This window comes from Equus przewalskii, chromosome 26 (genome assembly GCF_037783145.1).
Source record: "Equus przewalskii isolate Varuska chromosome 26, EquPr2, whole genome shotgun sequence".
Taxonomy (NCBI): Eukaryota; Metazoa; Chordata; class Mammalia; order Perissodactyla; family Equidae; genus Equus; species Equus przewalskii.
The window spans coordinates 38,612,635-38,633,018 of record NC_091856.1 but is presented as its reverse complement, the minus strand read 5'-3'; the positions used below and the strand labels follow the sequence as shown (position 1 = coordinate 38,633,018).

At 53.4% G+C, this 20,384-nt stretch overlaps 1 protein-coding gene across 2 annotated transcripts in view; it reads right to left on the bottom strand.

The window, feature by feature from the left end:
- Positions 1-400: 400 nt before the first annotated feature.
- The window catches only part of LOC103568009 (endoplasmic reticulum mannosyl-oligosaccharide 1,2-alpha-mannosidase), a 32,884-nt gene continuing 12,900 nt past the window's right edge, over positions 401-20,384 (bottom strand). The window contains exons 4-13 of one of the 2 annotated variants that reach the window (XM_070596015.1): positions 18,606-18,760; positions 18,216-18,325; positions 16,647-16,832; positions 6,418-6,566; positions 5,889-6,077; positions 3,530-3,720; positions 3,040-3,160; positions 2,336-2,533; positions 2,133-2,264; positions 401-1,362 (exon numbers count right to left, since the gene is read on the bottom strand). In XM_070596015.1, coding sequence (XP_070452116.1) covers positions 1,159-1,362; positions 2,133-2,264; positions 2,336-2,533; positions 3,040-3,160; positions 3,530-3,720; positions 5,889-6,077; positions 6,418-6,566; positions 16,647-16,832; positions 18,216-18,325; positions 18,606-18,760 — 1,635 coding nt within the window. In that variant the 3' untranslated portion in view covers positions 401-1,158. The remainder of the gene's footprint in view (positions 1,363-2,132; positions 2,265-2,335; positions 2,534-3,039; positions 3,161-3,529; positions 3,721-5,888; positions 6,078-6,417; positions 6,567-16,646; positions 16,833-18,215; positions 18,326-18,605; positions 18,761-20,384) is intronic. The other variant, XM_070596014.1, reaches the window with a different exon arrangement.

Here is a 20,384-nt window from a genome sequence, read left to right as displayed (position 1 = left end):
TAAGAGCTTGGAGCTGCCTTCTCTGCCATATTGTTGACATTCTTTCCTCTCCTTTGCCTTTGCTGGTCTGTTATTTTATACCTAAGTTCTGTATTTCATTAACTTTTGCTCCAATCTTCATCATATGCTACTCCACCTTTGCTGTTTGTCTGTCTTTGAGGTAGGCTGAATAAGATGTCCACTGCCCATTCCCCAAACTGTGAATGTTACCTTATATGACAACAGGGAAGTGGTAGGTGTATATTAACTTAAGGATTGAAGATGGAAGGATCATCCTGGATAGAAACTTGAATCTCAGTGGACTGAATTTTGAGGTTGTAACCCCCCAAAAAAGGGTTTCTCTCAATTCACACCCAGAAGATTCACAGTGACAGAGATCCACTTACCAACATGGGAAATGTCACAGTTACAGTATATATACTTTGACTGTGAATGAAAAGTCCATTTTATCGGGGTGGCCTGGGAGCAGGATGAACTTGCCCACTAGCCCTTCCAGCCCCTGCAGGGTCGGGGGAGGATCCCTGAGTCCAACGTGTAAACACCACAGCCGGCCAGGAGCCAGAACAACCATGAGATCACAGATGCCCCCCCCAGAGACCCTCGGGTCAGGGCACATCAACAGGCTCAGATGCCAAGGCCGAGCTGCATCCTGGCTGGCCTCTCAGCTTGTCTCTGAACACAGTGTGGGCACTGAGGACCCACGGCAGCCACAGAAGGCAACCAGAGGCCCTGGGACCCCCAAGAAGCTCTTGCATGGGCCGACAGGAGGACGTTCAGTTTTCAGGAATGTTTAAGTCATGATTCGAGTTTCCTCAGGAAGAAGGAAGGAGCCGCCCCCAAGGACGCTACCACCTGAATCACAGCAAGGATTTCTTCAGACTCGCTCCTGATGGTGTCCTGATGAGAGCCACAGACGAGGAGTCCAGAGCCAGTGGAGGACCACCTGGCGCCCAGCAGCTGCCCCAAGCATCTCACGAGGCCCCAGACACCCCGGCCCCGTCACACACCGGGCTCCATCAGCAGCCAGGCCTGGAGCACGTCCAGCCAGCTGGGTGGACACCACATGGCCAAGGTCAAAGGAGGCTGGATCTACCCAGGGGCCTCCATGACAGGACGCATCAGACCCCCGGGCAGCGCCCACTTGGGAGCCATCCCGCCCTAGGCAGGGGCCCAGATGGGCAGGGGGTGAGCCTCGGTGTTGAACACGTAGGTGTCCAGGCTGAGCAGGTCCGGGTCGTCGGAGAAGAGCAGATACAGGTACTTGAGTGTCTCCCCCAAGAAGAAGCTCTCCATCTTGTCCCTGGGCTGGGGGTTGCGGGGGTCCTGGACGTTGCTGATGGAAGAGAAGCCGCCCGAGGGGACCTGCACGAGAGCCAAGGCGGCGGCCCAGTCACGGCTGCGGGCACAGCCCGCCCCCCACTCCCAGGCTCAGCCCTCGGGAGGGCACCAGCCAGAGACACAACCCCCCCCCACCTCACTGCAGCACGCACGGCCTCAGGGCAGGTCTGCGGTGGAGGACACCAAGGTCCACAGGGGACCTGACCTGCTGCCCTAGAGGTCAGCTGCGCTTCCCCCAGAGACTCCTGGGAGATGACGGCTGTCCTCAAGTGACCAGATGGAAAGCGCCACACCTAGAACCCGGGAGAGCCCTTGCGAAGTCTCCGAGGTCACCCCACGGGTCCAGAACCCACTGCCTCACACCCCAGAGGGCAAAGGTCAACCCTGGCTCTGCCAGGGTGGGTGGTGGGCCCTGGGCACGGCATGACCTTCTCTGGGCCGTGGCCCTGACTAAAACGGGCAGCCGGGCCTGAGACAGTGGGGGCAGCGTTCTGGTCGTGGCACCCTTCCTGGGGAGCAGTGGTCCCAAAGTCGATGCCCGGGTGGAAAGGGCTGCCCATGCCACAGAGGATCCAGGAGGGACATGCTCTGTGCGCATCGGGCCACTGTAGGGACCCTCCCCACACAGGCTGGTGCCTCGAGACAGGACCAAGGGACACCCAAGGGCTCGAGACCCTGGGCGGGGCAACCTCAAGGCCACAGCAAGCATGCCCCTCCCTGATCCCTAGAGGAACTGCCCGGCCAGTGACCAGCGGGGAGCTGGGGACACCGATGGGGTGGCGAGCGAGGCTCACCCGCGTGTACGTGTTGAAGCTCTGCAGGATCTCCCAGCCCCAGTCCTGGTACTTGCGGTCCCCCGTGAAGCGGTACAGGTAGAACAGACTCTCCACCGTCTCGGGCCGCAACAGGTTGTGCCTGTCGGCCGGCTGGGGAGGAGACAGGCGCAGGTGAGCCCCCGTGGTGTCCCCACCCGGGGCTGAGCCCGGCCGCGGCTCACCTTGACCTGCACGTCCTTTTGGGTCGTCTGGGGGTACAGGTTGAAGTGCACGATTTCGGGGCTCAGGCCTGTCTCCATCTGACGGTTCATCTGGTAGCAGGTGTCCATCAGGGCCTGGGCCAGCTCCATGTGCTCGGCAGGCAGGCCGTGGTGGGCGCCCAGAGCCAGTGTGCCTGGCAGGAAGCACACCAGGTGGTCCTGAAATCAGAGGGTCTCCTCAGCACCGCTGAGCCTGAGGCTGCACGGGGCTCAACGCCGGAGCCACCAGGCCTGAGTGGTGTTCTCGACGTCCTCAACGGCAGGAGCACCACTGGTGACTGAACTACAGGCCAAGCGCTGGGGGTCAGCGTGGGCAGGGGAGAGGCCGGTGCAGGGACACCCGCCTCCCGGGGAGCAAATGCTGACCCAGGCCGTCCCCACTCCTCCACCCTCCTCCATAAACACCAAGGGACCAGGGGCTGCAGGAGGGCTGGGGGTGGGGTCCTGGGGGAGGGCCCCTGGCACGTCACAGACCTCAGATCCTCCAGCCACCATGGGCTAGGCAGGTCACGCAGCCAGCGTCTACCTGTCCCAGCTCACATCCACGGCCAGAATTGCACTGTTCTCTCCCACGTCCAGACTCATGAAGCCATCAGGCGTCAAGGACAAACGGGTGTGTCTCGAAGCTCCCCCCCAGGCCCTGCTTGGACCACACACATGCTCACCATCTTGGCACTGAAGCGGCCGTGGGTGAGTTCCCCCACAAAGGTGAGCTTCCTGGGTTCAGATTTGTGCAGCAGGTGCCTTTTGATGCCCTCGATGCCTGCAATGTAGTCTTCCAGTAACCTGTGGAGACCAGCAGGTCTGGTCTGCCCAGGCCAGGCGGGTGCACAGCCCCTAGTTACCCGGGAACAGGCGCATAACCATGAGCTGCCATCCGCACGCTAGGGGCCCGAGGCCCGGCCCTGCCTGGGCAACAGCACGGAGCCTGGGGGTGGAGGTCTGGGGCAGGGCAGCCCTTCTGCCCTTGAGAGGGCCTGTTCCTCTCAACCAGCCGAGACCAGCCTCTGCAGAGCTCCAGGCTGTGCTGAGAAGGAATACATTCCCCCATGGAGGGTCCAAGACCGGGCTTGGCACGGCCGCTGGTTCCCATCCAGAAGCCCAGGACAAGCAGAGCCTCAGGGGGCCCGCCCAAGGCAGCAGAACAGGCCTCACTGCGTCTCCTTCTTGCCGCCCTGGATCCACTGTTTCAGCAGGTACTCGTAGTAGCTGTCGGCCCTGGCGCCCAAGGTGAACACTCCCGTGTGGGTGAAGAGGCCAGTGTGTGTGTTGATGAACATGGGTACCAGCCCGTCCTTCTTCCCGGACAGGGAGTGAACGTGCCTCGTCACCTCCTCTGCGGCCTCCTGGGGCAGACATGGGGAGAGTGCAGGTGAGCGAGGGCGCAGAGCTCTGGGCCAGCTGCAGAGCAGGGCTGCCTGAGGCCTGCCCTCCTCATGACGGGTGGCTTCCCGGTGGAGGAGTGAGCAGGCCGGTCCTGGCCCACGGCATCCCTCAGGCACTGCCCTTGGCAGGGGTTTCTGAAGAATGGCCCACACCACACAGCAACCAGGTCCATCTGCTCAGACACGGCCACCTCGATGGGCCGGCTGGCGCCACTGGCCCTGAGAGGGCTGAACTCGCTCTCCCGACAGTTCCCAAGCCTCATTAAAGGAGTACCGTGTCTCAAACAACAGCCACTGTTCTCAGGACCACCGGCCAAGGCACGGCCACCTGCTCCCCCTTCCTGGAGGGAAGGCCGGCACGTCTGCTTCCGAGCCCGGGTTGCTGCTAAAGACGTCAACCACCCTGACTCCTCGTCCACCTGGGGAACTCCTACTGGTCCTTCAAGACCCAACCCACCTCAGCTCCTCCGAGCCACCTGTCCGGCCCGGGCAGCACCGCGCATCTGTGCTCCCAGGGCTCTGTGCACATTTTCCCACAGTGCTCAGGACCCTGCACCCGCGAGATTTCCTGTCTCTACCCTACACGTCCACCACCACTGAGGGCTCCTCTGAGGTTGGCTGCTTCGTTCCACTTTGCCTCCAGCTACTGCAGAGACCCGGAACATGTGGGTGCCTGGGGACGTCTCAGGAGGAAGTAGCGAAAACGCCGAGTTTTTGCATTACAACTCAACAACAGAAAGAAGGCTTCTCCAGTCAATAAACAGACCTGAACACACATTTCCACACAGAGGTAAACAGACGGCCAACTGGCACATGGAAAGCTGCTGCACGGTTCACCATTATTTAATCAAAGCCCAAATCAGACGCCATTCCACACCCACTAGGATGGCTATGGTGGAAAGGACAGAAATAACAAGTGCGCCAAACTGTGGAAAAGCGGAGCCTCGGGCACTGGCAGGACCTGTGCACAGGAGCACTCTGCTTACTCTCCCCGAGTCACAACAACCCAGGCATTCATAAGCTGCTGTCTGGATGACAACACGTGGCTCACGCACGCTATGGGGTACGGTGCCCGTAAAAACAAAATTCTGACACGTCCTACAGCGTGGACATACCTTAAAACAAATGACCCACATCATAGGATTTCATTTATACAAAAGGTTCGGAATAGAGAAATCTACAGAGACGAGGCCACTGTGTTTCCTGGGGCGGAGGCATCGGAGAACGGGAGGGACGGCTGATGGGTTCTGGCTTTGATTTCAGGTGAGGAAACAGTTCTGCAATTAGACTGATGATGCCGGCAGACGTGTGAGTACGCTGCAGTGTACACGTGGAAAGGCGAATTTCTTGATATGTGAATTCTACCTCAACGTAAAAAAAGAGGAACACAGAATGGAATGGAACGCCCATTTCAGAAGCACCCCCACGTACTTGAAGTTCATCCATGAGAACAGCGACACTTCCAAGAGGGTGCACGGTTAAGGCATGAAAACATTTCAACAATGGGGCAGCAAGTTAGAAAACAAACGTGGATCGCGCCTTCACTCCACATAGCGCATGCCCACTGCATCACACACAGGGTGCTCGCAAGACAGAACGTCACTCCCAGCAGTCCACCGAGGACAGACGCCCACCCGAGCCCAGGTGCCCATTCCAGGTGCTGCTCCAGGTTCCAGCACCACGGGAGGCCAACGGCGGGATGACTGCAATGTCACCAGCACAGAACTGGCTAAAAAACACCAGCATCTCAACACATCCAACACCACGCAGCCATGAGCAAGAAGGCCTCCCGCACTGGCACAAAGGAGGCTCCAGACACACTGCCGGGGGACTCAGGGCCAAGCAGGGCACTGCACGACAAGCTGTCAGCTCTGTCAGGGCCCTAAGGACACGCACTGCACCAGGGCAGGGCTGGGGTAGAGGACTTGCTCACCCTCCAGCCAATGCCTTCCATGCCTGGGCATCTCTTATCAATGAGAAAATGGGACTCTCTAAGAAAAAGCTTTTAAGAAAAGGACAGGGTCTTGCGGCCCAGGGTCAACGTCCTCACAAACCCGCACTTCCCGCGACGAGCCACTGAGCGCTCCCACAGGAATCCCCGCTTCAGCCAGGTCCCAGCCCCTCCGTACCTGAAACTTCTTAACTCCCGTGAGACGGGAGAGCTCTCGGAACTCCAGCTGAATGCTCGTCACCTCGGCCACCGTGCTGTCCGAGGTCCAGCGCGGCGGGTGGGCAACCCCAGTGCCGATGTTCACATCAGAGTATGGAATCTTGGAGGGCGTTTGGAAGGCGGGCAGCAGCCGGTTCCCAAAATCTTCCTGAGACACAACACAGCGAGCAATCAGCGCTCCCAGTCAGAGTGGCCTTGTCTATGCTTCACGGTGCTAACCCGTCACCCATTTTCATCCAATTCAGTGGAGACACACCAGTTGGGTGGCACAAGTGAGCTGGCGCACTGGGCTCCCAGCGCACTTTCCTGCAGGGTGCAGCGTGGGAGGCAGCGCTGCGTCAGCTCACGCCCACAAAGCACACTCCAATGGACTGGAGGAGAGAAAACCGGAAACGGCCACCCAGGGTCCCACCAGCGAGGGCACGCTGCTAATACCCGAGCCTCATCTCCCTGTGGGGCAGCTGCCCTCCTGGCGCAAGGACACTCACCGCTTTCTCCAGGAAGAGGTGGTCCCCAGACAGGTGGTAGGCGCTCAGAAGCCCCCCAAGGATGCGGATGGTGCTCTCAAACAGGTTGACGTCAACATCCTTCTGAAACACTAACTTCTTGGACACCCATGTCCTGGCTTCTTTAAATTCTATGACATGAAACAGTGGAGGGTCGGGAACACAGTCCTGGTGTTCCTGTGTGATCTGTCACTCCTGCGTGTTAACTTGAAAAGCCTCAAAACAAATTCATTCAGGAACAGCCATTGAATTGTCATTCAGGAAACGGGTGCTAGGGGAACCACAGGCAAACCTGCACAACACAAGAGGGAGCTGCTTTTATAGAGAAAAGGGGGAGAGGGCGGGGCTGCTCTAAAGGGAAGTCCACTGGAGGAGAGGAACACATCAGGGCAGGAAAGGCTCCTCATTGGCTGGGCTGCAGCGTTTCTGATGGCTGGGCTGTTGCAGGGTGGGAGAGAAATCTTCCCTCAGAAGTAAGTGGTTTTACTTCCTTTCTGAGATGCAAGTCTGTCTCCCTGTTTGGAGTAATTGATGATGTGTGATGGGGGTGAGAGCTGCCCCGTGTGTCTTTTCCATCCACTTTAGTTGAGGTTTCTTTTATTAATTTCCACATTTCCCCTTTTGATCAAGATGTTTCTCTGAAAGCATCACTGATCAGCAGTCAGGTTCTCTGCTTGTAGTGGTCTTGTCCCTTGGTGCCAGGAAGGACCCTTCCTGGGTGTCGTGTCCGTGTTGGAGATAAAGTACATAGTGGTTGGAGACCATTTAGGCCACGTTTGAGTAACAAGGAAGGTTAGGAGGGAGAACTCTCAGGCATTTCCCATACGAAGTCTATATTTCTCCAAGGTCATAGGTGATGGAGATTATCTCGAAGTGCCTTATTGGGCATGTCAGTTTTACAGAGGTTCGACAGGTAACAGGTAAAGAATTCACTACAAGTGTACAGAGTGAGATTAAGAGCAGTGCTATAAGCCCAGTCTGCAGGACGGTTCTGAATCAGGAGCACAGGCCAGGTAACCAGCTGAACCAATCAAAAGACTGGATAGTGAGGTGACATTTGTTGAGGCCACTGTGCTTGCTCTCTAGTCTTCTGTAACTGGGTTTCTACTTTCCCAGAGGCATTCGTCCACGGGCAACAGGAGGTGTTCACCCCTGCACAGACACCTCCTTGCTCAGCATGTATGTGATCCGGGGCTATACGATTATCCAAAACTACCTTGATCAATGAGTTAAGCGACCATTATTGAGCTGAAATTGCTTTTGCTGAGGGGTCAGCCAAGTGTCAGGGAGAGCAACAACATTTGTTTGCTGACACTCACTCTGATCCAGGGGAAGAAAGCTCTTTCTTTGGAGGCAAACCCAGACTCGCATCCGCCTCCTGGGAGTTCTCATTTAGGGTGACTATGGAGATTCAATGGGAGAGATCAATGGAAGCTCTCTTTGGTTATGCAGAGAGAACAGGACATTGAATCTGGCAAAGGCACACCATCCTTGTATTCTCCAGCTGTCAAGGTAACGAGTTGCCCAAGCAGGAAGGCCATTACTGAAACCTCCACGTAACCAGGGGTGTGCATAAGCCTCCCACATAAGTGACATCATCTATAGACTCGTTCATCGGCCTAGGGTGTTAGTGTTATATGACCAAGGCTCAGGTACTGTGTTGTTACATACCAAGAGATTGCCTAAATAGGACGTTCAGAAATATACGAACAATGTGACTTACATTGATGGTCCCGTAAAATTTTTCATACAAATATTCAAAAGATCTTGTCTTCTCCACCCAAGGCTGGGTCAAATTAAAGCAAGGAATGAGTTTAGACAGGCTTAGCACCCTCACTCCATAAAATGAGCCAGCAAAACAATTAGACAAACAATGGTATCTGGAATCCTAGTGAAATTACTTTCTGGGTGCACTAAGGGGTCATTACTGCCTTGGGCAGCCTGAGTTTCTGATGGCAAATCCAGCAATCAGAGAGGTTTCCCCTTTTTGTGAGGAATTGGAAAGCTCAGACAAGAGCATTGTCCTTCCAGGAAAGAGAGAAAAAATAAAGAAAAACAGTGGGTATACAGGGCTGGTCCAGTCCTGTTGGGAAAGCTGTTGCCTCAGAGGTCAGCTGCTTCAAATCCTGGTGAATTTTACCCTCACATCACTGGATGGAGTGCAGGTCCACTCAGGGTCTGGTGCCTTTTTCAGGTGCGACATGTGGATCCAGGAGTCCACTCCCTGGAGTTTGGTGGCACAAGGGTTAGTCGACCGTACCTGACAGAGCCCTTCCAGTGAGGCTGGAGAGAGTCCTTCTGAGGTGTCTTTTCCAGTAAACAAAAGCTTCAGGTTGTAGAGTGTGATGCTTAAGGCCTTTGTCTCCTGGGGTGCACTGTGAAAAGACTGCTCGACGCAAGTATGGTTATTTTCATCCGAAGCAGTTAGGCCTTTAAGATACTGAAGCATGTCTCCCTTTACCTGCTGAGGATCGAGAGAAGCAGAAGCCAAGCACATTGCGCGACCTGTGATTACTTCAAAGGCTGCGAGTTTATGCGTTCCTCAGATTTAGGAGGGCCAGTGGAAGTGGCCAGGGTATCTGAAGGGTTTCCACAGACTTTGTTTACTGAGTCTTAAAGCTGTTGGTATGTTTGAACAGCCCAGAGGGTTGAGGATTATCAGCACAGCGAAAACGCTGCAGAGCTGGCCAAACAGCACAGACCTGTGGAGGCACTTGACCCATGAAATGAGTTTCTGGGTCACTATGATGTTCAGGGGGGTTCCCCAGGTGGGATAATCTTTTATAACAGAATTTTAGGCACAGAATAAGCAGTAGCCTGTCTATAAGGGAGAGCGTCAGTCCAGTGAGAAAAGATACAGACCATGACTGAGGCATACTGACATCCATGAGACAGAGGAGTTGTATAAAATCCATTTACCAAACCTCGAATGATGTGTTGGACGATTGAAAGTTTCCAAGGAGCCGAGTGGCCAGGTTTCCTGAACTGTGTTTGGGCAGGTAGGGCGAGCAGATAGGCATGTTTTGCAGCTCTCCTAAGATTTCCCTCCAGTACTGGTGCATAAAGCTTACCATTTTTTTCTGTAGACCAATGATGTACACTGGTTAGTAAGGGGAATTTTAGAGTTTTTGATGGGACTTTGTTGTTATTTGGCCCAAACCAGAGCCTTCTCTCTCTCTTTTTTTTGTTTCTTTTTTTTTATTAATGTTATGATAGATTACAACCTTGTGAGATTTCAGTTGTACATTATTGTTAGTCTTGTTGTGGGTACACCACTTCCCCCTTTGTGCCCTCCCCCCAACCCCCCTTTCCCCTGTTGACCATGGATCAGTTCTCCTTGTCTATATGTTATCTTCCACCTATGAGTGGGGTCATATACAGTTCGTCTTTCTCTGTCTGGCTTATTTCGCTTAGCATAATACTCTCGAGGTCCATCCATGTTGCTGCGAATGAACCAATTTTGTCCTTTTTTATGGCTGAGTAGTATTCCATTGTGTATATATACCACATCTTCTTTATCCAATCATCAGTTTCTGGGTATGTAGGTTGGTTCCATGTCTTGGCTATCGTAAATAATGCTGCGATGAACATAGGGGTGCAAGGGACTCTTGGGATTTCTGATTTCAGGTTCTTAGGATAGATACCCAGTAATGGGATGGCTGGGTCATAGGGTATTTCTATTTTTAACTTTTTGAGAAATCTCCATACTGTTTTCCATAGTGGCTGTACCAGTTTGCATTCCCACCAACAGTGTATGAGGGTTCCTTTTTCTCCACAACCTCTCCAACATTTGTCACTCTTGGTTTTGGATGTTTTTGCCAATCTAACGGGTATAAGGTGATATTTTAGTGTAGTTTTGATTTGCATTTCCCTGATGATTAGCGATGATGAACATCTTTTCATGTGTCTATTGGCCATACCTATATCTTCTTTGGAGAAATGTCTGTTCATGTCCTCTGCCCATTTTTTGATCGGGTTGTTTGTTTTTTTGTTGTTAAGCCGTGTGAGTTCTTTGTATATTATGGAGATTAACCCTTTGTTGGATAAGTGGCTTGTAAATATTTTTTCCCAATTAGTGAGCTGTTTTTTTGTTTCAATCCTGTTTTCCCTTGCCTTAAAGAAGCTCTTTAGTCTGATGAAGTCCCATTTGTTTATTTTTTCTATTGTTTCCCTCAACTGAGGAGTTATAGTGTCCGAAAAGATTCTTTTGAAACTGATGTCAAAGAGTGTACTGCCTGTATTCTCTTCTAGAAGACTTATTGTTTCAGGTCTAATCTTTAGGTCTTTGATCCATTTTGAGTTTATTTTGGTGTGTGGTGAAAAAGAATGGTCAATTTTCAATCTTTTGCATGTGGCTGTCCAGTTTTCCCAGCACCATTTGTTGAAGAGACTTTCTTTTCTCCATTGTAGGCCCTCTCAGAGCCTTCTCTTTTTATCAAGCCAACAATTGCTGAATTTCCAATCTTGCTTTTCCTTTTCTGAAGCCAAATGTTGGGCTTTCTAGCCAGTTTTTCCAAGCTGTCATTTGGAGAAGCATCCCTTTGGGCCATGGCAGGGGTTTGGCTACTGTCTGCTCCTTTCAGAGCAGCATTCTTTGCAGAAGTGTCAGCAAAGTGATCTTCCCTAGCTTCCCGAGAGTCAGCTTTAGGACGCCTGTGATCTTAGGAAGCAGCGGGTGAGGCTAAAGCAGCGGGTAAGGCTAAAGCAGCGGGTGAGGATAAAGCAGCGGGTGAGGATATCACATGCAGTGGTGCTGAACACCAGGACTATTTTTAACGTTACCCCACTGGAAGGGAGGAGACCATGTTGCTTCCACAGCATCCCAAAATCCCAGGCAACGCTGAAAAGTGCACCTGCTATCAGTATAGATGTTGGTGGTCCTGCTCTTGGCTGGGATACAGGCCTGTGTAAATGCACATAATTTGGCTTGTTGGGCCATAGTAGCTAAGGGCAAGGGTGCGACTCCAATTATATCAAAAGGCACTGATAGCACATATCCAGCACAATATTTACCATTGTCACTCTTTAAATAAGACCCACCAGTAAAGCATGAGATGTCGGTGTTGCTCAGAGGAGCTTCTTGTATGTCGTCAGGAGGAGTCAGGAGGAGGCCTGTCAGTGTTAAGCAGTCATGGGGAACCTCGTTGGTAGCAGAGGAGTGAAGGGTGGCAGGTTAAGGTTATTGCAGCAAGAAAGAATAATGCGAGGAGTAGGTAGTAAGAGGATCTCATAAGAGGTGAGACAGCTGGCTGAAAGATGTTGTGTGTGGTGAGAACTTAAGAGGCCTCCACTGCATGGGGTATAAAAATGGTTAAAGGGGGTCCCACAACTATTTCCTTGGTGGCCTGAACAAAAAGGGCAGTGGCAGGAATGGTTCTAAGGCAGGAAGGGTCTCCTTTTGCTACAGGGTCCAGCTGCTGGCTAGAGTACCCTATGGGTCCCGTGTGGTTCCTGTGTATTCATGTGAGCACCCAGAGGGCACTCACTTCCTTCTCATACATAAAAAGGAAAAAGGGGAGCTGGCAGTTTGGATGCCTAAGGGCAGGGGAGTTTATGAAGCTCTCTTTTTTTTCCTCCCCAAAGCCCCAGTACATAGCTGTATATCCTAGTTGTAAGTCCTTCTGGTTCTTCTATGTGGGATGCTGCCACAGCATGGCTTGATGAGTGGTGTGTAGGTCTGTGCCCAGGATCCGAACCAGCAAACCCTGGGCTGCCAAAGTGGAGTGCACAACCGTAACCACTCGGCCATGGGGCTGGCCTCCTATGAAGCTCTCTTTTAGGACTTTGAAGGCTGTGCCATCCTGTTCTCCTCACAAGATTGCATCTTGGTTCTTGTTTCCTAGTGAGACATACAAGAGTTGGCCATAAAAGAAAAATTTGGGATCCAATTTCAGTAGTAGCCAACCAGCCCAACCAGCCCATGACAACCTCACAGCTGACAGTTGGGGATTTGGGGAAGCTCAGGACACCATGAAGACTGTCTGGATCTAGGTGCAGCCCTGGTTCTGATATGAAGTGCCCCAAACACCAAACCTGGGGTTGGACAAACTGCACTTTCTCCTTGGCGACCTTGTGTCCCTTTAGAGCTAAAAGCCTTAGTAAGCAGATGTTGTCTCTTGCTGTGAGGAGGCCTACGGAGAAGAGGAAAGAAGCAAATCATCTACACACTGCAGCAAAGCAGAACCTCTAGGAAACTGTGCGTCATCCAGATCTGCCTTCAGGACTCGTGGAAAGTACGGACTCACAGTAAAGCCCTGAGGCATCACTGTCCAGGCGAATTGTTTTCCTTCCCGAGTGAAAGTGAAGAGGTACTGGCTGTCATCACCTGGGACAAAGGAACATGCTGCACAAGTTGGTCACGGTGAAGAATCTGCTTTCAGGTGGGACAGCTGCCAGGGTCAGAAACAACTGGGAGCCGAGGAAGGAAAATGATATTTATTGCTCAGAGGTCATGGACCATCTCCATCCTCTGCCACTGGGTTTTCTTACAGTTAAAATAAGAGTGTTACAAGGACTAGTACAGGGGATAAGGAAGCCTTGGGCCTTACAATCTTCTATTACTGGCCCAAAGCCTCGGAGAGCTTCTTTATCTATAGGGTATTGATTAATTTTAGAGAAAGGCTTTGAAGGCTCTATTTTGGATTTTGGTAAGATGTCCACTGTGGACTCTGCCCATATCAGTTGCAGACTCTGTCCATAAGGAGGGTTGTAACTAGAGATAAACGGCTAGTGTCCTTAAAATTGGTTTTAAGGTTGTCAGAGATGGAGCAACTAAAAGATGTTGAAGGGTCGTTTGACTCACCTAGTTGACCATTTTGGTTGCTGCTATCACTGCTGCATCAAATTCTAGAATTATTTCCCCCTTTTGGGAGAAAGAATTACCAGCATAGTATTTCCTCAAGAAATCTTGGCCCAACAGATGAATAGGAGCAGAGGAACTAAGGAGAAAAGAGTGAGTGTCCCTCAGAGGGCCCAGACAAAACGGGATGGGTTAGACACAGGGGCCTGCTGGGGTTGTTTGAGACCCCACTGTTTGAACGGTTTCAGTTCTCCGAGGCAGGGGCTGTTTCCTAACAGTGGGCTTGAGCACCGGGACTGTAGCACTGGTGTCAGTCAGTCTGGGGAAAGATTCATTCCCAATCTGGAGAGTGCTTTCCCCCAGGTGATTAAGGGAAAGGACTGGGAAGAGCCCCTGTGCTTTTTCCGAGCCCTGACATTGGGGATGGAGAAGCCATTGGAAGGATTAGTTGGGGGCTGAAAACCTCTGGAAATTTTTAGCTTGGGGCAGTCCTTTCCCCACTGTCCTGGCTCTTTACAGAAATGACAAAGACCAGAAAATTTCTGGTTTCATCCAGAGGCCTCCATTTTTTGGAGATGAAAATTTACGATTTTTGTGGTCTTTTTTTCTAGTTAAATCCTCTAAGGTGCAGGCAAGATGAGTTGCCACATTTACCAAATCTGGAGTGGACGTGGCCTCCCACTCCGCCAGGTTCTCTTCACTAACAGGGAAAGATCCTCGGTCAGTGCATTAACAAACACAGAATTAAAAGCTGTCCAAGTAGATTTAGTTTCCATGGGAGGCCCGAATCTTCTTTGAAAAAGATCTGAAGTCAACTCCAATAGTCAGGAACAGGTTCATCAGGCTTTTGCACACAAGCCTGAATTTTGCTCTAATCAACAGGCTTGGGAAAGGCTCCTGGGATGGCTTCGTGGGGTTTTCCAGAAAGTGTTCTAACCTCTTACCAAAAGTTAGGAGTTCGTTTTCCTAAATCTGTTTCAGGTTGTTCCCATTGGGCAAGTTTCATCCAATGTTGGGCCTGGCCTTCCCCCAAAAGCATGTGAACTAGCTGATGTAAATCTGAAGACCCAGGCTGGTAGGTCTGAACCACTATATTAAATTCATCAGCAAATCTATGGGGGTCCTCAGTTGCCTTTGGAAAATCCTTAACAATGGCTCACAATTCAGCTTTAGTCCAGGGAACATGAGAGATCTGAAGTTTGGCTTCTTAGAGGGTTTACATTTAAAACGGAAGGTTCTAACAGGTTCAGAAGAAGCGGCAAGGGTACGTTCAGAGGAGGATGGAAGTTCGGCAAGAGAATTTGAGTGAGGGAGTGGAGGGTACAGAGAAGGTGGGGGAGGTGCAGAGGAGAAGAGACGAAGATGGCCTCAGGGGCAAAGCCTGGGCACAAGGTGGCTGCCAGAGTGGGGTCTGAGTCAAAGGAGTCTGGAAGACAAACAAGATGGCATCTGAGACAGAGAAAGGGGAAAGGGGCAGGCGGCTTCAGAAGCCGTTTTGTTCTCCCTCCGTTTTTGAGTTGTTTCAGCTGATTTAGACAAGGTATCTGGTAGTGAGTCGATTTTAGAGCTTTGTGCGCATCCAGAAACCGCCAGGCACCAATGGAAACAGACGTATTGTTCATTTTGCTTAATTTTAGAGCTGTGGTCTTCCAATCTGGTTTTAAGAAAAGTGATTTTGGGGCGATCGAAAGTTCCCCATAGTGGCCATTGCAGTTCTGGACTGCTTTTGGTCTGTTTGGCCCACTTACTTAAAAATGGACATGTAGGAGGCCCAAAGTTCTTAAACATAAACCCAGCAGGGTCCCCAAAGGAGAGTCGCCCTCAGAACATTTAGATGACTGGGATCCCATTTCTGAAATTTTTTCTGAAAACCCAAGAAAGTTGCTATCGTCCTAGCCCTGATCCCCAAAGGAATCTAAAGATAAAAGAAAGTTGCTGGATTCCCATCCTTGATTCAAAAGGAATCTGAAAACTAAAGAAAAACTCCTGGATTCTCAGCAAGCTGGAGCCCCAAAAGGAACTGTGCTACCTTCAGAAAACACACAGCAAGGGCAACGCCTTGAACCTGGAGGACAAAGTTCCTCTCCCAATCCCAAATAAAGTGAGAGAGCCCAGAACACACGGAGAGTGCAGAGCGGAGCTCGGAATCTGAGAGGACACTCACCAGGCCGAAAGCAGGCCACAAGTCACAGACACGATAGCACAAGGGGCTCAGTGTGGGTACCTCGTTCAGTTCTGGGGGCTGCCATCTCTCAGGGGTTGCCTCCTTTGGATCCCACTTCTGACATCAAATATGTTAACTTGAAAAGGCTCAAAACAAGTTTATTTGGGAGAAGTCAAAATAACTGCAATTGAGGATTTCCATGCTACAAGAACCACAGGCAAATCTGGAGAACACAGGAGGGAGCAGCTTTTACAGAGAAAAGGGGGAGAGGGCAGGGCTGCTCTAGAGGAAAGACCACTGGGGTAGAGGAACAGATCAGGGTGGGGACGGCTCTTCATTGGCTGGGCTGTGGCATTTCTGATTGGCAAAGCTGCAGTGTTTCTGATTGGCTGAGCTGCAGCATTTCTGATTGGCTGGGCTATGGCATTTCTGATTGGCTGGACTGTGGTGTTTCTGATTGGCTGGGCTGTTACCGGGTGGGAGAGAACTCTTCCCTCAGAGGTAAAGTGGTTGTACTTCCTGTTTGGAGTGACTGAGGTTGTGCTGGGGCCGGGGCTGCCCTGCAGGCCTCCCTGTACAGCGTAGGTGAGGTTTCTGTTATGAATTTACACAGGGGTACATGCATTCTTGTATCCATCCTTCTCCTCCAGGGTTTCACTGTCATTTCCTACTGTAAGGGGTGAAGTCTGACGTCTGCAACTCTGCCAGCGTGTAGGTGGGGAAAACCAATGCAGTGTAAGCACGAACGGTTAATAACCAAAAACCACCATACAAAGGACCACGTGAGAAATTCAGTGGTAGTCTTCAGCCTATTCAGAGAACTTACAATGGGTGTTTAAATATCAATTCAGAGATAACTAAAGACACACAATCCCAGTGTAACCCAATCCGTGTGGGATAAGGACGATGTTGGGGAGAGATTCGGGAGGGGGCAACTACATCAGATCACGTGTCACCTCCCGGCATAGAGCCCCTCCCAACTGCGGCAGAAACATAGGCTGCAAATGCCCCTGGACGCCTGTCTGGGGTCCAAGCTCAGCTCTCAGCAGGGTGTGTCGGGGACAGCTGTCCTGAGCGTCCCCAGGGCGCCTGGACATAAGGTGAAAAAGGAACCGCCTTCACCCAGCAGATGCACTCCATGGTCAGTGTAGTGTAAACAGCACTGTAGGTCCTCGTGGCTGCGGCTCTCTGCCCCGCACAAGCATCACACACCGAGAACTCGGCCCATGCAACGGAACGAGAAGATACCTTTTTTCAGGTTCAAAATCCACATGGTGTCCAGGGCGTCGATCAGAGTGAGGCCGAGGCCAAACCACTCGCTGAAGGACCTGGACACAGGTTTCAGCTCGTCGTGGCCCCAGGCAAACTTGCGGTATCCGGTCCAGGCATGGCGGAAGGCCTCTATCACGGCCTTCTGGCGCCCGTTCGGGGAGCCTGGAAGGAGGGAAGCAGGTCAGGAAGACTAGCCCCAGTCAGGGCGCAAACAGAGACCCTCTGTGGCCCCTGTGAGTGACCCTGACATGGGGGACACCATCCAGGGCCACGGGCAGCAGTGGACAGCAGGGAAGGTTGGGGCTCAGAGCCGAAGGTCTGACCCTCACAGCTGGACACAGCCACCAAGCCAGCGAGGCCTCCGGGGCCCGCACACGACAGCTTGGACTCTCGAATGCCTGGCCAGGTCCTGTCAACCTCCACCAGGGGCCAGGCAGGTACTACCCTCTGGGGCCACAGGGAGCACTCTGCAGGAAAAGGCATTTGAGGCAGCAGACCAGTGTGGTGGATCCCGTGGCAACGTGTGCATTCCACTCCAGGTTTGGGAATGTCAAACATGACAGGGGCTGGGGACTCAGACAAGAACACCTAACCTCACAGGTACCCACGTTCTGCCACTTCAGCTCCAGGCATTTTCAAGGAAATACCGTGGAGCAGATGCACCCAAGGCCCCTCTCTGGCCTTTCCAGAGCCCCCTCAGGACGACGAGGGGAGGCATCTTCTCTCCATGCATGGGAGGACCACATACAACACACAGGGTTCCCACGTGGATGGTTCCCTGTGTGTCCACGGCCTCACACCACACGTCCTCTGAGTGTGGCGTGAAGCCTATTCGTGTTGACAGCCACGGCTGTGCCGTCCGTTCCGAATGGCACACAATCACTCTGTATCCCCCATGACCAGCTACAAGTCCTGGCCCTGGGCTCCCTCATCCTTCCATCAGAGGCACCAGCAGGACGATGGAGAGTCATGGGCCTGGGACCCAGATTCAGCTGGCCTGGCACAAGACCCCACACATGAGGCAGATGGCCTGGGCAGGTACTGACCTAACCCCGGTTCTCGTCTGTGCAATGGGGATCCAAGAGACTAATTACCTCAAAGGGCGTCGTCAGAATGAGGCAGACAGGCTGCACACAGTTTACGAAGCGCCAGTGCCCAGCAGGCCCTCAAGGACCAGAGCCAGAACACAGGGACCCACAGAGCTGCCCAACCCAGCAGGCCTGGGTGGAGACGCCAGGGAGCAGCTATCTGCACATCCTCAGGCCCCTGGTGGCCCAGACACTGCAGGGAGATGAGCCCCGAATACGCGCTCCTCCTGGGGCTGAGGCATGGGACCACGGGCCATCAAGGAGCCACAGGTGGTCGCCAGAGCTCTAAAGAGCGTGTGACCCCAAGGACCTGGGCCCACCTGGGTGAGGAGGGATGACCAGCACGTGAAGGGACAGCAGTGCTCCACCACATACCCTGGACGCCCATCTGCCTGTCCACATGCCCTTTCCCTCAGAAGGCCCAGATGAGGCTGGGAGGGCACAGGTGGGGCCTTACCTGGTTGATTCTGAATCCTGGTGGCCTGCAAGGCAGGCCCGGTGGGGGCGTCTGCCTTTCTGGAGGGGGCTTCGGTGCCCTGCTCAGGCTCAATCACTGCTCCCCTCCAGCTGCAGGGAGGGAAGGAAGAGCAGTCAGCCAGCGCAGGGCACAGATGCAAACGCCCCGGGGTCACCGCCCCACTGTGCTCAGCCCCACCTTCCACGCGGGAGGACTTTAAGAAGGCAGGGCCCTGCCCTCACGATGGGGCGCACAGTGTCTGCTTCGCAAGGAGAATATCCTGCAGACGTTATGCTGGTTTTTTATCTTTGTTTTTCAGAAAAGGAAACACCAAATGGACCAGCCGCAGCGTTTCCGCACGTTCAGACCCATCTCTGGTGCTCCTTGTACCTGACGATCCTTCTCTGGGCGTTTTCTTTCTGGCGAGCGCCACCTTCAGCCTCTTCCCTCCTCTGCGTGTCACCCTGCCTCATGTCCTTCGAGCCTTTATCGGGGGCTCTAATCTGCAGGTTGGGTGGTCCCCGTCGGAAATGCCGTGGAGGCTTCTAGACAAAAGTGAGAGTCACTTGTGAAAGTAACTGCGAGCCTAGGAGCCGCTGTTCCTTTTCCCTCTGGGACACTCTCCCAGTCAAACCCAACCCCACGGGCGCGGTGGACGGGCCGAGGAGCACAGCCCCAAAGGAAACTGTTTTCATTTGTCATCACGAATGCAGACTCGGGAGGCAGGTCCTTCTGCACGCTCTCCTGGCCCTGACCACCCTGCTGGAGACTCTGCCGACGGGTCAGCGCAGCCCTCGACAGCGGGTTCAGCCCCTGGCCCGGCATATTTCCAGGCTGTCACAGACCCTAGGGGTAGCAAGAAAGGCTTAGAACCACATCCTCAAAGAACACTGTTGCCCTGGCACTGCCCCGCTTCATCCTCAGAACAAAGCGGGAGGCAGAGGGTGCCGGGGCCAGGGACAGAGCACAGGGCTCAGGCGCTGTGTTGAGTGCAGCACTCTCCCGGACGGGGTGGCACCCTCAACAGTGGGTGTGACGACGGCTCCTCCCGAGGACGAGGACGGGAAGGAGGACGACTTGCAATGGAAAAGTCTCTGCTTTTCAGCGTCCCCGTAATCCGGGAAGACGTTCTCCTTGTAAAGATGCAACCGACTCAGAGCTGGGCCCCTTGGCAGAGAGAGTGGGGTGTGGCCCTGCCACAGCACCATGGCTGAGACAGGTCTCAGGAACAGTCCTGGGGTCCTCACAAGAGAGGCCCCAGGGCCTGCAGAAGGGCAGCCTTCCCCGAGGCCTTGCAGCAGAGACGGACACTTTCACCCCTTACCATCCAGACCCTGCTGGACACCAGAGACTGGACTACAGACATTTCGCGCAGTGGAAATGTGCCTTTTGCTGGGGAAACATGCCACGTTCTGCTTTCACACACTTCAGAGTCCATATGCAAAAGAGAGGCCCAAAGAAGCGAGAGAAACGCTTGTCCCTTCCAAAGGGGAGGAAATTCTCCTTTCTACACACAGAGTGAGAGTGAGACAGTGTGGAGAGTGGGCTCCTCTCTCTCCCCAGGGCAGCCCTGCAGGGTGGAGCCAGCCCCTGGCCCAGGATCCTCTCCCCGGGGCCGCCTCAGCCCACATCGATCCCCTGACTAGCGACCAAGAGTGTCCCCAGGTCAGAGGGCACTGGGTTCTCAAAGGCATGCTCTGGGAGGGGATGGTTCTTGCTTCTCTGGCTGCCTCCTGACTGCCCTCTCGTCTCCACGGCCTGTCTTCTCCTCCCCAGCCCAGATGGTAAGGGTGGGGGTGCCTCCAGATCATGCCCGGCCCTTCCTCCTCCCTTTCTAGACAACACACACCCCTTACTGTGGACTCTCAAACCTCTCCCGTGCCCAGACTCTGATCCTGACCTCGTGGCACGTGCACTTCTCCTTGGGGCCCCAGGAACCTGGAACTGGGCAGGTCCAGAAGGGAGCACCTGCATGTCCCCAGCCAGGAACTACTTGGCTTCTGCTGGCCCCTCCCTCCCCTTGAAGCAGGCCCAGTCCTGCCCAGCCTTTCTCCAGCCGCACACTCTCCCCACGGTGCAGGCAGCTCAGCTCTCCTGCCTCCTGCCTCCACTCCTGATGCTCCACACCACGTCTCCACCCAGCGGCCAGAGAATCTTCACGGTGAAAAT